General features: G+C 43.6%; 1 protein-coding gene and 1 long non-coding RNA gene across 4 annotated transcripts; one reads left to right on the top strand and one right to left on the bottom strand.

Annotated features, from left to right (window-relative positions):
- The first annotated feature begins 92 nt into the window (after positions 1-92).
- Positions 93-15356, top strand: spata13 (spermatogenesis associated 13). Of its 3 annotated transcripts, XM_013268357.3 has the most exons (13): positions 93-627; positions 5251-6783; positions 8574-9038; positions 10035-10179; positions 11140-11267; positions 11551-11730; positions 12256-12435; positions 12947-13126; positions 13210-13445; positions 13874-14003; positions 14117-14492; positions 14643-14717; positions 14845-15356. In XM_013268357.3, exons 1-13 carry the CDS (start codon positions 619-621, stop codon positions 15036-15038), a joined length of 3831 nt encoding a protein of 1276 aa, XP_013123811.1. In that variant the 5' UTR covers positions 93-618; the 3' UTR covers positions 15039-15356. The 3 variants fall into 3 exon arrangements, with proteins under 3 accessions (XP_013123811.1, XP_025766066.1, XP_013123812.1); XM_025910281.1 differs by lacking the exons at positions 93-627; positions 5251-6783 and adding an exon at positions 7568-7926; XM_013268358.3 differs by lacking the exons at positions 93-627; positions 5251-6783; positions 8574-9038; ... (1 more) ...; positions 11140-11267; positions 11551-11730 and adding an exon at positions 11827-12047.
- On the bottom strand, positions 2645-5213 carry LOC109203575 (uncharacterized). The gene is made up of 2 exons (XR_002063328.2): positions 3985-5213; positions 2645-3895 (listed from the first exon to the last, which is right to left on the bottom strand). It is a non-coding gene; the product is annotated as an uncharacterized LOC109203575 (long non-coding RNA).
- Positions 15357-15531: the final 175 nt, after the last annotated feature.

Here is a 15531-nt window from a genome sequence, read left to right as displayed (position 1 = left end):
TGGTGACGACTTACTGAATTGCGATTGGCTCCAAACCAAAATGGTCGCCCTGTGGTCAACCACTAACCTCGAGCTTAACCTCCCGATGGCCCCGCCCCGTGTAACAGCACAGCAACAAGTGCATTAGTGATGCTCGCCAGCACAGTCCTCCAAGAGAGTCCTCTTTTAACTTGGAGTCACCAGCGACATTAGGAGCGTCCCGTGAGTAAGGTCGGGAGAAATCTCATGATTCAGTGTTTATCATCGCAGTCGCTTGCACACCAACGAGTTTTGCCGGTTGGTGAAAGCGAAATCAGAAACCACGGAGCTTGCGCAATTCACAAGTTTTATCAGTGGAGCCGTGCTTGAGCTAGCTTAAGGTGCTAGCTCAAGGAGTCAGCCAGCCATTTGTCTCAGTATGTTGCGGGGGGTGACTAGTTAACGGAGGTAGCTGCCATACTATTTTTTTTTCTCTCAATTATTTGTGAGCGATATGTTTTTGCGAGGGGAGCGAGGGAGTGACACAGCGAGCGGCTGGAAGTCCGAGAGACTGCTCCGACACCATGGATAAATATCTACAACAGCTGCTCCGTTGATGTGTGTGAGAGAGAAAAGGTCAGGAGGACAACATCAGCGACTATGAGCAGGGTGAGCAGAAGTTTTGGTACTCTTCATTTTAATAATTGATGTAAGAAGTTTGGGTTACAGCTGCAGTGATTTTTCTTTTTGTTTTTTTGTTTACTCTCTCTGTTGTGCTACCAGTTGAAATGGGACCGGGGTGCGGGGGTTATTGTGGTGCATTACAGCCGTGGTTGTTATAGTGATGTGGGAGATGCCAGGCTGTGCAGGGAGTTGGTGAAGGAGGTGGAAGAGGAGGGGGGAGTTGGAGGGCCAGCAACTACAAAGAGCCGAAGAAAGTTAATTAATGCAGAAATAAATAAGCAGTTAGGCCCCGAGTTCTTTATGAGCTTAGAAAAAGTGCTCGATGTAATCCCCTTTCGTGACTCCCTGTTTTCCAGTTTCTGCTGCGGATCTAACTGAGCTACACTGAGCTGCAGGAGAGTTTACTCCAATTTAATGAATTTGGGTCCCACGCAGACACTTGTAGAGGTGAAATCAGGCGCAGGCCAGAGTCCTCTGATTTATAGTGGGCCTGAACAGTAATTTTACAGCAGAGCCAAATGACTACAATATAATTTTACAGTAGTCCGCTTTCTCTTCCAGATCTCATGACACATAAAATGCAACGCCTACAACTCGTCTTTCTGTAGTTTAAAAAAGCTTATTACATTTTTACATTTCTGTTTTCATTTAATGGTCCAGCCTTGTGGTTTGCGGTGCTGTCAGGTTACACTGCTGGCCCTTGAAACCAGGCTCAGTGGTGTTTTGTCTTCACTAAGCCTTTTACACTGTGTGGTATTAGATTTCTGGCAGACTGTGTCTATGACAGTCCTCACTTGATCAGGTGAGTAAGTGGCTGCCTGTGTGAGAGTGGTGACACTCCCTGCTTTGGCGTCCACCTGTACTTCCCACGCTCTGTGGAAAGGGGCGTGGTTTCTTCTTCCATTCTCCCTCATATGACCTGATCAAAAATGAGGAACTGGGTCACAGATGGATGCAAGACTTTAACCTTTAAATTGAACTCATAGATTAAATTCAGCTGATCCAGGCATGAGCTCTTGTATATTTCGTAATCACATCAAATACTAAAGATTTACAGTGTTGTGTCCCTGCGCCATGCAATCCTGGGGGGCCATTTACAGGCTTTAGATGTCGCTCAGTCAATGCCGAATCACCTGGTGATCTTCCTTATCGGCCTATAGATGAAACCAGTCCTGAACACAGAGTGGTAGAGCTGCTCTAATCAGATTATGACTGGAATCGAAAAGAAACAAGCTATACCCACTCCCACATCTATACACTGATCCCAAACACAGTAGACTTCCTTCTGAGTCCATTTGCTGATGCTTTTTTTTTTCATCGTGAAAGCGGAATAAAAGTCCAGGTAACAAGCATAAAAAACGACTTTACTATATAGTCACATATACACATACAGAATATTGTCAAGAGTTGCTTAATCTTGCAAAAAATCATTTCGCAACAAGAGAAAGACAGGTATATTGAACTTTTTCCTCTTGCACTCAACATATGCTCAGCTTACGTTTCACAAAACCCCATTTACGCACACCGATTTAGCTAATCAGCCAATCTGTTCAATCCAGAGGAATACAGTCTTCTCTTCCTCACAGCTTTTATTCATTGAGGCAAATGGAAGACTAGTAAAGTGACATTGCTGCAGGGTAATGTCTGTCTCAGGGTTAAGCCGGAGAGAAGAAAATGAAAAATCAGACTTTCCCTTGATACCGTCTGTCTGGTGGTCTTTCAGTTTAATGCTGACTTCATTTTGTCTTCTTAATAAGTTTTAGCTTAGCCAAGGGGGGGACATACCTCTGCAGAGGTGAACAGTGGGCAGAAAGTCTCTTATGCTTGTTTCTTGTAAATACTTACATAACCGACGGCTGGAGATTTCCAGCCAAACAGGAAGGGAGTCAGTCATTTCAAAGCTTTTCTCCCTGCTCTGTGTGTATAAGTGCTGGAGTATCCAAGTATCCAAGCTTATGCACGAAGGCCATACATTACATGAGAGGATCCTCACATGTGTGTGTTTTTTTTGAAGTGCATTTTTGCTTGTGCCCATGTATGGATGTTTGTGTTTATGCATGTGGATGCATGTTCATCCTGGGAGTCTAATCTGAAACTGGATCCAACTGGCCGCCTTTCGTGGTAGTGAGGAGGGGGAGATCCTCCCTCAGCTCCTAATTAACTCTGGACCAGGGCCCCAGTGTGCCGCTCCCATCCACAGATTAGCAAGAGGAAGCTGGAGAAAAGCAGTGGTTCTGGTATTTGGGCAGCATAACCAAGTTTGCGGTTGTGAAAGTGATTTATTGGCGCGTACGTAAGTAGTGCTTGTCTGGTTGTTCTGACATGCATATGAGGAGTGTATTTACTGGCAGGATTTGTTGTTTCGATATTTCCTCTAACTTAAAGGGAAAGATAAAGCATGAGTCAAAGACTTGTTAAAGCTGAGAAAAAATGTGTTTGCAGGTGCGTATCAAACCTTTTCATAGAAAATGTAATGTATTAACGCTTTATAAAAAGCATAAATATAGAAAGCAATATGTGATGGATGTATGGATGCCCTAAAACACCCTAAAGAAATTTAGAATACTAATGTGACAAAACTGCAGCTAAGTTTAGTAAGTCCGATTGAAATTTAATGTCAGCTATTAATTGATTATGAAAATAGCCTCTTATATATTTCCCCTGTAATATGCTGCTTTCAGCTGCTTCCTTATTCCCAAGGGGTCCCGACTGCAGGTAGAGCCGCATGTTTGTTTTGGCAGAGGATCCTCTTCCTGTTGCAGCCTCAAAAGTGTGGATTGCTATTGGGTCTTAAATATATATCCACATCAAAGCTAACATTGTTATCTTGATGTATGCAGCAAAATGCTCTAGTAAAAAGTCATGGTTACTGTAGATTTACTGCAATGTAAAAGCATCTTGCACACACGCTGTTGATGATTAAAGCCTGTTTTGCCAGCATGTGAAACAGTAGCCACCTGTGTCAGCTTGACTCTGACTAATGCCACTGCCAAGCATTAGTCGACGCCAACTGGCCTGTGACAGTTGGTGTCCTGCTGCAGGAAGAAGGCATAAAGGTACTAAAGGATGGGGCATTTGGTAGAACTGCTGATAGCATGAGGTGAGTATTCCAAACAAAAACAAGCTGCAGAGGCTGAAGACATTCCTTCCCTATCTCCTATCTTTCCGCTTGGAAAGTAGATGGAATAATCGATCTTGTCTGTTTTTGGGGGGGGGGTTTTCCACTTTGGTGCTCTGCGTGATTCCTCAGTGGCTGTGGAGGAGAAAGCACAAGAAGACAATTCAGCAATAGTTTGAAAGCAGCGCATTGTTTATGAGTGTGTGTGTGTGGGGGGTGTTTACTGTCTGTCAGCAGCGGTGCTTGGCAGTGGTGGCTCTGTGTTTACATAAGTGTTCATAGCGATGAAGCAAGCTGGTTGAAGTGACAGCAGATTCCACTGAGGGGTTGACGGAGAAAGCTCATCTGCTCTTAACGTTGCACGCAGCCAGGGAGTATGGGAGCATTCCAGGATCCCTGCAACTCCCTGCATGCGCATGCAGCAAAAACTGGAGGCAGTGCTCTCTTCAAACCATAAAAGACTGTCTTCATCCTGTTAAGAGTAAATCATGTTGGCTATTTTTGGCATTTTCCTCTGTTTAGATAGTTTTAGTGTAACGAATGTAAAACAATAAAGCATGCATACTAGCTCTCCTAAGCAAAATACATGAACTAACTATAATGAGTATATTTTTGTAGATTTTATATTTGATGAATAACTCTCTGTGTATGTTAACAGCTACATAAATTGGTTCTTTTCAACTGTAATTAAACTTTCTTTGGTCTCAGTGTATAACCAGTTGTTATAATTGGTTATTTATTAGTTTATAATATCATTGTATGTCATCCTAGCTTCTGACATAGAAATCAGGATCAGGTCTATATATATTTTTTTAATCTGTGGACATTAAAAATGAAGAAAATTGTGCTGTAAAATCATTATTTATTTGTGACTGAAAAGAATACTAAACATTTGCATTTTTTAAATAAAATGGACGCTTCTATATTTTATGTATGAAATATTTCAGATTTCAGCTATAGATTTATTATGATGTTCTATGAGGTGAAAAGTGCCACTGATTTGAAGACCACACAGCCTTCACCTTCACCATCACCTCATCTTCTACACAATCTGGAGAAAACTGGGCAATTTATTGCATTAATCACAATGGATTAGCGGGCTTCATTGCTTAGTCACGCTCACAAAGCCCCACTTCAAAGCCTCAGCTGCATTAGCCTCTGTCCTGAATCACACATATGTAAAGCTGAACTTGGCACCACCACCACCCCCAACCTGGGCCTCAGTTTGCCTTGGACATTGAAATACAGCATCAAGGACAAATGCATGAGGCATGCTCAGTAAAATCTCACAGTCCTAATGATTCACTCTCCCTATTCTTAGGCAAAAAACACAGATGATACACAGCTTTAGAATGTATTCAGGTGACAGTCTTTTCATTTTATTTGAGCTGATCAAACTTAATTTGATTGTTAATTGTAGTTTTTTTCTTGTGAACTTTGAAAAGCACTGAAAAAATGAAAAGATTTTAAAATTAAACTCTGTTTTGCAGGCAGGACAAAAGGACAGGGTCTTGTCTGCAAGCGAAGACCCTCTCTCACAACACCACAATACAAAAACTGACCCACTGATCCGTAGCAGACCCCTCAGTGATATATATCCATCCCAGAACCACGCTGAAAGAAGTGCAGTCCCATACCTGCTGTCTGGATATGGTGCCCAGGTGCAACCAATGAGTGCTGGTGTTCACTCTGATGAGAGCAAACTGAATGTTATCAACTCCTCTGCTTGGTCCAGCTCAGTTTCATGTCAGCCCGAAGGAAAGCCCCACTCCTCAAGAATTATGAGGCTTTTTTCTAACTCAAGGAAGGGCACCGTCACTGCTCAAAGTCCAAATGCAGATGATCCAACCTCGGCCCAAGGCAGCGGACTTTCAGGCATAGGTGTTGTGGACTCCTTCAAAAAACTGCGGTCATCTGTGCTTCAGGGTATTCAGACCAGAGGGGCATCAAACCTTGATGGAGATAATGCTCCGTTGCCCAATCAGGAAAGGGCTAATGGCACAGTTGTAAATAATTCTAATCTGTGTGTGGCGGATCTAGCAAATCATTCAAAGAGCACTGAAGGATATACTGTTTCTAATGGAAGTTTTACAGGCCAAACATTGGCTTTGTTAAGCCAGTACGGCTCAGACAATGATGACTATGATGATGAGGATAATTATGGGGATGGTCTCGCACGCAATTCGCGATTGTCCAGGAGTATCAGGAGAGCGTATGGAGCGGGGCGCATCACTTTATTTGACTCTGGGAATGGGAGAAAAGCAGGAAGCAATGCAAGTACCACTCAGAAATCAGATCAGACATCGAAGCTCGATGTTCAAACTGAGAGTACGAGTGACAACACAAATGTGAAGGTGCTGAGCAGACTGAGCAAAAGTGCAGAGAACCTCCATCTATTTAGACGTAAAGCGCCATCTCCAGGTCCTCCTTCCCCACAGGAAGACCTCCTGAGGACTAGCATATCAAATGGGACAACAAACATCGAAAGGACCTCCAGCATCTCCTCAGTTGATCTCCGGGGCCAAGGCATTACACGCAAGAAGGGCCCTGTTAAGACTAAGCCACCGATGTTGAAGCTAGTCGGCAGCATGACTGACTTAACTGTGCGACGCAGACGAAGTCCCTCCCCGAGTTCCACATCTCCATCTCCCATGTCCCCCTCGAGCCGCCTCCATGATGACTACTCTCGCCGTGTGCCTTTCCTACATAGCAATGAGCGACAGCGCCGGCCCGTGCTCGTCACGGCCCAGGCCACATCTGTCGAGCACACTCCTCTGGTCCATCCCCAGCCTGAACACAACAACAGCCCACAACCCCACCAGGTGATTATCAGCCCCCCTTTCTGGGAGCCCCCCGAGACAACAGAGCAGACTTTACCTGATATCTCTGCTCATTATGAGTCGCCGGCTGTAGGCACAACAAGTGATTATAAACAGATGGTGGAATGCAGTTCATCCCTATTCAGCCAAAGAGAACATTCACAGCATCAAGAGCAGACTGAGGGCATCGCATCACCAAATGAGGTAAGGCTGCAAATCTGAAGTCCAACCTGAAGTAATATCTTTTTTTTTTTTCTGCGTGTGTGTCTCTTTTTCCATGCTCATTAACAGATATGATACCTTTTAACACATTGTCGAACAATAATTATTGGGATGTTATTTTTGTGCAACTCGCCTGTCGATTATGGATTTAGCTGGTTATTGATAAATAAATCTACTGCTCAAGAACAAGCATGTTTCAGATTCTTAATCAATGCACAGAAGAGCATGGGGTTCATATCTTTAGCATGACTGTTTGGGTTCAAAGAAGTGCTGAAAGACAGAAGAAAGGTTCAATTTCTTATCATGCAGAACTGAGTGATGACTTATAGGTGCCAGCTGAACGACTTTGACCCTTGTCTTGGGAAGTGAAAAATTACTTCTCCCACTTTAGAGCGCTCTTTGAATCTGGCAGGATTCCAGCAAATTGAGATAAGTACTTGTGTTGACGTGAGGCTTGTCAGTAGGATGCATGTATGCGAAAAGGAAATAAAATGAGAGGTTTATCCTGTCCAAACTCCCCTTGAGTGTCAAAGAAATAACGCCATCGATTCACACCGCTTTTTTTCTGTCAGTTGTGACTGCGCACTTCTGATGCTGCGGAGTCACATGGTGAAGCCAGCTGTTCCATGCTGACAGGCACGCCGAAGGAGCTGAGAGAGTTAATGATTAGGCTTTGTTTATGATTAGTGGCCCTTGCGCAAAGCAGCAAGTCCTGTTGCTGTGGGAGGGTTGGAAGCTATGAGTGCGCACAGCCCTCATTTCTCCCCCTTTCCTCTAGATGCAGCCCAGTGGAGCAAAGTCCAACGCCATGAGCACTGGGCCTGGAACAGCAAGCAGCACCATCAAGTAGACAGGACCATTAAGAGATAATTTTAGCAAGATGACTTTTAGCCTATGGATGACATTTTCTCCTGAAAGATGAACAGGAACAACAGATTTGATTACATCAGGCATCGAGCGGCTGTTACTGGCTTGAAAAACCTAAGGACTTAAGTTTTTAAGGACTTGGCCTTGGGACCACAAGCCAGTCTCTGTGTTAGTCTGCGTTTCACAATGGTGCTAGCCTACTGTGTGCCCTTCCAGTGTATTTGCCGGGGTCCGGACCCAGATCGAGAAAAGCAAGAGGTGAGATTTGGCTTTGCTGGCTAAAAAGATTTGGAGAAATAACTTCGCCGTGGGTAACTCTTACCCAATAATAGACTCTTAAATATTCGATACCTGCTCAGATGCATGCAATGTGATAACATCTATTTGTTCATATTGGTGCAATTTCTGCTGCAGTTTTTGTTTGAATATGATAAGCCCTGGTTTGATTGTGTTCAGTATTTTGAGCCTCTTACTGCGTCAACAAGAGTCCTTTCACTTGATAAAAAATGTTTCTCACGAGATAAAGCTTTGAAACACCTTTGCTCTGATTCCAAGAAAGCTCTTTCTGCATTTAACTCTTATGGTTTTTAATTTTACTCTCTAATGTAGTGGTTTACACATTCATCTAACAAGCAACGGGTTCCTAATTTGATCTCAGGATGACCGAAAAAACCCCTTTGGGGTGATTTTGGCCCTTCAGGAAAGGCGGTTTAAAAACTGCGAAATCAAACATGAGGAGCTACCCGTGATGGCGACCCTCTTCTGTGAATAAAGGAGCAGCTGAAAGTAGCTTGTTCTGTTTCTGATTAACAGATGTTCTTCCTAGTAGATAATTGTTCTCCAGTGCAGGTTGGAGAACAAGGGAAAGTCAGTTTGGTTTCCAACTTTTTGCTTTGATCTCGCAGGTGACGTCAGACCACCAAGGACGAGAAGCTCTTCTTCAAACGGAGGAGCTCTCCCCATCAACCAGCAGCACACCTCCTATCTCTCCATCATCCGCCTCCGAGTCACCCATATCCCCCACATCTCCCACAGATGAAGCCACACCTACCACGGAAACATCCTCTGTCAAGTCCAGACGAAAAAGCGGGCGCCCGAGACCACGGCCCATTTCTGACTATGGACAGCTGATTTCCAGGAAACATTCCATCCCTGAGGAAGTCGGAGAGCTTCTTTCTGAGGAAAGGAGTGCAAATCCACTGCAGCGTAAAGACGGCACTGGTAATGATGCATACATGAACGGAGAGAGTCCTGAAAGCTGCAGCATGAATGGGGACATTCAGGCCAGGAGGCAGCGGCCCATCTCTGTGATAGGACCAGTGGATCTGTTCCCTCCTGATGCTGAGCTGAAGGAAGACAACCTTCCCTCTGTAAGCTTTTACAGGTTTTATCCATTTTGTGCAAAAGTCCTCAAACTTTTGTTTTCATTGGTTATAGATCTTTCTTTGACTCTTTCTTAAAAATTGTTGTTACTCTGTCTATTTAAAGTAAAAACAAGACCTGATTTGAATTTGGTTGTTATTGATTGAAAGTCAAAGTAAAGTCGGAACATTTGGACAATTGGATGTCCTCAACCCATGAACTTGAACTTCATCTTGGGGAAGAAAACAAAATCAGAGTGAGGCAAATCTGACACTTAAGACAGGTAGTGAGCAAAATCATTGCTTTAATTGCCAAATTTCTAGGTGTGTTCAGAAAGCTAAGCAGAATCAGATCACTGTTGGCACTGTTGCATTTACTGCAGTTCGGGTGGAATCTTCTGAATGCCATCCTAAAAATACACAGTGGTACGTTACAACAAAATCGTGTTGATAGCCTGACCCTAGATAAAGAATTCATGGTGCACATCTCTTTGAAAGTTGGAAGAAGAAATCACTAACAAAGTTCCCGATCTGATGTACCAGCTTAAGGCTTGTCTGTCTTCCTGTAGAAGTTTAAAGTCTATGGTAAAATTGCAAAGGCACACACGCATTTTTATTGGGCAGAATTGCTAAATATTGTGGGTTGGTATGTTTCTTTTATTTTCCAGCTATAAAGTCTTTGAATTTATTGTGGGAGAAGGCTGGCAAAATAAATAAACACTTATATCAGGCATAATAAAACAAAAACACATTACCCGTATTCTCGAGTTTGATATATTGTCATGCTTCAATGGACCATTTATACATAAAGACTCTTTTTTTGTATCTCAACCAAATACATGCACACAGGCATCACTACTTTTTGTAATACTTAAAGCACTCAGAGAATATGAGGGAGAATAAATAGCAGCTGATGATTATATTCGCTCACAGTATTGTCAAGAGGTTGCGGGATCTGTTAGTTCTGTGTGACAATTTTCTTTTTCATTTTCGCCCTCTCTGCAGGCGTTGTCGCGACCACCAATCCCTTCCCATCAGGTGCCCCCTTACAGAGGAGTGTCTGCCAGGTTTCGACCCTCCGCTCTCTCCCAGAGTACCCCCATCGGACTGGACCGCGTAGGCCGCCGTAGACTCCACAGGGTGCTCAGCGGTGAGAGCTGTTTTGTGTTAATGTAACAAAAAGTTGGTGGTGTTCAAACATTGCAGCTACGGCACCATTAAGGTAGAGCAAACGCACCTTAAAGCCCGTTGGACAGTTTAAAGGAAACATGTCGTTTTCATTTAGCTAACTCTGAGCATAATGACTGTATGAAGCTGTACTTGTCTATTAAGTTTAGCATCACTTAAGTGATATTAATAAATCACAAGATAATCCAGTCTTGTTTCTTTCAATTAAGAAATGGAGCAAAATCAAACCTATAGAGTCAACCAGTGACTTTTAATTTTAATGAAAGGTTTCCCAGACATAGATTAAGCCTCGTGTCCCAGACAAAGAAAAACAAAAGACATGGACTTAATCCATGTCTGGGAAACTGAGCCTTAGTTCTCTCATCTTTATTACTGAAACTGGTTTGTGCTAACAGTCCTCCCTGGCCTATCTTCTATTTCTGTTTAAAACTGCTAACAAAAATTAGCCAATCATCCTGACTCTTGCATGGCTGTCCCTCCGCTTATATAGCAGAATTGCTGAGATCATGGTGAAGCAGTTGGTCTCTCTTTAATGCCAGTAGGTGTGTAACGTATACTGAAAAATGTGTACTTCCTATGAAAGGGTAGATTTTATCCAAGTTCTCAGGCAATTTTGAGCCATAAGAACTAAATACTGTTCTAATTCTCTTTAATACCTTGGAAACAGAAAACAGCAGAACTTTGCACACCGCTCACAGACTGAACGTGCCCCTGGGGTTGTTTGTGTTTCACAAGAGATTAAAAAATTTAGTTTGTGGGAAAACTGGAGTGTAGGAATGTCAATAAGTGCGTCGCAGGAAAATGCTGATGTGGAGTCAGGCACAAGCTTTCCTGTGTATGTGGCTTCTTTCCGCATTTGTTGAGAATTTGCTGAGATTTTTCTGGTCCCTACAGTGTTTTCATCTCTACATACATGTTGCAGATGGTGTTTCAGAGTGCTCTGCCACACTCGATGACAGCGTGAGCGAGGAGGAGGAGGGCAGCTTCGATGAGCTCACTGACGTGACACCCTACCTCCAGCCAGGGGTGGAGCTCTCTGTGCTCAATGAGGTGAGGTTGAGGGAGGGAATCTTGTCACGTTGCAACACTTGCAGAGATCTCTTCCAAAAATGTGCTTCTAGTTTCTGACGCCGTACTTATCTTGCCACCCTGCTGGCTCACAAACAGCTGTGCACAAATGTTAATGCGCCCATTTCCAAGATGTCTGGCCTCAGTTCAGCAGAACACACAACCAGTGCTTGGTCCACAAGCCTATACATAATCTTACATGTTAGACATGGTTTTGGCCTGCATGTAATTGTATGTTTATCTTATCTGTTTGTGTGGTGCTCAGTGGATAAGCTCTGGCCACGCAGTTTATGCTGAGGCTCTCTGGGACCATGTGACCATGGAGGAGCAGGAGCTGGCCTTCAAGGCTGGAGATGTAATCCGTGTCTTGGAGGCCTCACATAAGGACTGGTGGTGGGGCAGGGGGGCCGACAGGGAGGCCTGGTTCCCCTCCAGCTTTGTGAGGGTAAGTGGACTTCCTGACCCGTGTGTCTGATTTGTGTTTGCTCTCTGGCAGCACAGAAAAGACTCGCAAACTGGCTTAGCTCCAAACAAACCCCAGCAGCCCTCTGAAGAAGGGGTGCAGCTGGTTTCTGTAGTGACCATACTTGATTGACAGTTGAGTGTTAATTAGGCAGGCGGTCACCATGGTGAGGTTCTTTGATTGGCAGGTGAGGATTGCTGTGTAATTGCTTGTAGCTGAATCAATGTTGGTGAACAGGAGCTGGTTAAACTTGCACATGTTGTTACCTAAGTGATGTGGCCAGATCTTAGATATAAAAGGTACTTAAGCCACAACAGTCTTTTGAGGTTTAAGTACCTATTGTTGTAATTATGCCACTTTGCATATGAGCTTTAACATATTTTTTAAGCTTTGCAACTGGAAAAAGAAACCATTGGCTGAATATGTTTTGCGACTTGAAGTTAGACTTTCTGATCATTCAGATGATGCTCAGGAGGTCCAATTGTGTCCGTGGTGAATGTGTTTCAGGTGCGTGTGAACCAGGAGCACTCAAGTGCTGAAAGTGTGGAGAGTGTAGCAGACCAGGAAGATCCAGCTCCCAGAGACACACACAGCTCTCAGCACAGGCAGCAGATGAGAACCAATGTGGTTCAAGAAATCATGAATACGGAACGCATCTACATCAAACACCTGAAAGACATTTGTGAGGTAAGGGTTTCAAGCAAAGCCAGTGGTTCTCAGACTTTTAGCGCTCTAGCATACCCTGGCTTCCAAATACAAAAGTTAACCTTTCACTCACCCACCATCCAACAGCTTTCATCACTCGATAACAACAAAGACAAAATAGTCCAAGGTGTATTGTTTTATTTTGTTTTTGATTTTTTCTTTTTTTGTGAAATAAAGGACAGCTTGATTGCATCAGCCTCACTCCACACACTGAAAACAACTGGATTAAACCATGTTGCTCTGATCCTGCTCTGTCTTTCTCACATTGGCACTTAACTTGATCTAGAGATGATTTACATCTTGAATTCCAGTCAGTGTCAGCAGTATTTGTAATAAGCTTGTCTTCAAGAAATGCAAAAATTCCTGATAATCAAACTCATGTTTCCAAGAATTTTAAATTCCACCGTCCAGCACCACCTGTTGGCCGGTATATGAACTGTTGTCCTGTCATATTTTCTCTCAGTCCCAGACACTGATGCCATTTATGTTTCAGGGTTATATCCGCCAGTGCCGGAAACACCCCGACATGTTCACCGAGCTGCAGCTGAAAACCATCTTCAGCAACATAGAAGACATCTACAAGTTTCAGAGGCAATTCCTCCGAGAACTAGAGAAGAAGTACAACAAGGACCAGCCACACCTCAGTGAAATAGGCTCATGCTTTCTCCAGCAGGTAGTGGCCGCACTTAATGCTGTTAATTAACTATGTTAACACTGGTCTGAATGATCGATCATCATTTGTGTTTTTATTTTAAGGGGGAAGGCTTCTCCATACTCTACTCAGAGTACTGTAATACTCATCCCGCAGCCTGTGCTGAGCTGCAGCGGCTCATGAAGTTGGGAAAATATAAGCATTTCTTCGAGGCCTGTCGCCTCCTCCAGCAGATGATTGACATCTCTATTGCCGGTTTCTTACTCACACCTGTCCAGAAGATCTGTAAATACCCTCTGCAGCTGGGAGAACTGCTCAAATACACGCCCAAAGACCACAGGTACTTTCAGGCACTGTTTAAAGACCTGTAGCATGCATTGCATAGTGTCGGCCATAAACAAACTCCTTCAGTTGAGATATATATATGTTCCAGAATAAAATGACTGTGCATTAGAGGTTAGTGAGGGTGATCAGCTACTAGGGATACCTTGGAAAAATCCAGAACCTCTTCTAGTGGTTGTTAAACGTTTAACAAAGAGGGCGCTGGATGTTGTCTTTATGGGGGAAGGAGTTGAGTCACTAAATAAATTATGATTATATTTTATTTATTTGTTAGCTTCACTGTTAGCTCTGTCCATCCCACTGCTTTACTGATTACTTACTGTTCCATTAGTGAGATTGAAGCGATGTTTCACTGTTAATGGAAATGTGCTTTCATTTTCCATCTGCGGGCCCTGTTTTCACTGCTGTGTTGTTGATTTAATGCAGCGACCACAATGGAGTGAGCGAAGCATACGAGGCTATGAAGAATGTCGCCAGTCTAATCAATGAGAGGAAGAGACGGCTAGAGAGTATCGACACCATTGCTCACTGGCAGGTCGCCATATTGCACTGGGAGGTGAATATGTCCACTAATCACATTTAATTCTGTTTCTAATTGTTCAGTGTATACTTGGATGTATGCTGCCTCAAATCTTTTGACTGAATGTCTTTGGAAACATGTTGTCCCAGGGACCCGATGTGTTAGAGCGCAGCTCACAGTTGATCCACTCTGGTGAGCTGACTCGAATTGTCCGGCAAGGCAAAATGCAACAGCGCAGCTTCTTCCTGTTCGACCATCAGCTGGTCTACTGTAAAAAAGACGTGCTGCGCAGAGACCTGCTTCACTACCGTGGACAACTGGATATGGACCAGACTGAGGTGGTGGACGTGCCCGATGGACGGGACGTGGACCTGGGACTGACCCTGAAGAACGCTCTGCGCTTGCGCCACGCCTCCACTCTGGAGTTTATGTGTGCGCTTTGCTGCAGGAAGGCCGAGGACAAGCAGAGGTGGTTACAAGCGTTTGCCAAGGAGAGGCACAGAGTCAAGGAGGACCAGGAGATGGGTGAGTCGAGCCAAATTCCTTTCACTAAAGAATACAAGCAGCCACTGTAGAGAGATGTCAAGTGAAAGGTGAACAGGGTAAAAAGATTTCTGAGTAAGTGGGTAGTAAATATTTTGGCCTGAAGGTGCGTTTGTGTGTGTCCCTTGGCAGGAATTGATATCAGCGAGGAGCAAAGGAGACGGGCGATTGTTAATGCCAGAAGGGCCAAACAGGGGAAGATCAAAAGTAAGGACAAAATATTTCTTCATTTTAGGCTGCTTTTGACTTTATATTTTTTAAAAAAAGATTGCTTTGTATAATTTGCTTTATGTACTCATTTGTTTTTGTTTTTTTGTTTTTTTGCACCTTTTAGATGTTGGTTACTCTGGTTCTGTCCCCCCACACCCCCAAAACTTGCACCAAAACCTTCACCCACTTCACCAGCGTCACATCACCATCCCAACCAGCGTGCCTCAGCAGCAGGTCTTTTCACTGGCTGAACCTCCAAAGCGAAAGCCTCATCACCTGTTGTACACCATCACCCGCAACGCCTTTTTCAGGAAATGAAGCTTGGCTTCCTTTGTTTCTTTCTCTGCATGTTCAGAGCCAAACCGTCCTGAAGTCTGAAAGAACGCCCTGTTTTTCCCTGTAATCCTGTCTGTAAATGTCACGTTTTGTTTTTGTGCCTCGTGTGCGTCATAATGTTTGTGTTGAATGTTGAAACTCAGTGCCTAAAATTTGTAAAAGGGCATGACAAAAGTGTTAAAATACTGACTGTCCATTTTATAGGTGTGTGTGTGTGGAATAATGCTGCTCATTCAGAAAACATCCATCCTGTTTTCTCCTATTAAGTCCAGCTTAAAGACTTTTTTACTTTAATTATGACAACGATTCATATTCTGCTTTCACATTGACAAACATGGGTTTTGTTATTTTACAAAGGCTGGACCCTTTTTTTTTTTTTTTTTTTTTTTGTGAGTCTGTCAACTCTGAGCACAAAGCAGCCAGAGAGTAAATTAACTGACACGTTGACCTCCCCCGTTAACATTGTGAATAAAAC

The sequence above is a fragment of the Oreochromis niloticus genome, linkage group LG9 (genome assembly GCF_001858045.2).
Source record: "Oreochromis niloticus isolate F11D_XX linkage group LG9, O_niloticus_UMD_NMBU, whole genome shotgun sequence".
Taxonomy (NCBI): domain Eukaryota; kingdom Metazoa; phylum Chordata; class Actinopteri; order Cichliformes; family Cichlidae; genus Oreochromis; species Oreochromis niloticus.
Note: the sequence above shows the minus strand (reverse complement) of the source record. Positions and strands in the feature narration are given on the sequence as shown.

Coding starts and splice junctions, on each gene's coding strand:
- spata13 (XM_013268357.3), top strand. Junction 13,127..13,209: donor GCTCATGCTTTCTCCAGCAG/GTAGTGGCCGCA, acceptor TTTTATTTTAAG/GGGGAAGGCTTCTCCATACT. Junction 14,718..14,844: donor CAAACAGGGGAAGATCAAAA/GTAAGGACAAAA, acceptor TGCACCTTTTAG/ATGTTGGTTACTCTGGTTCT.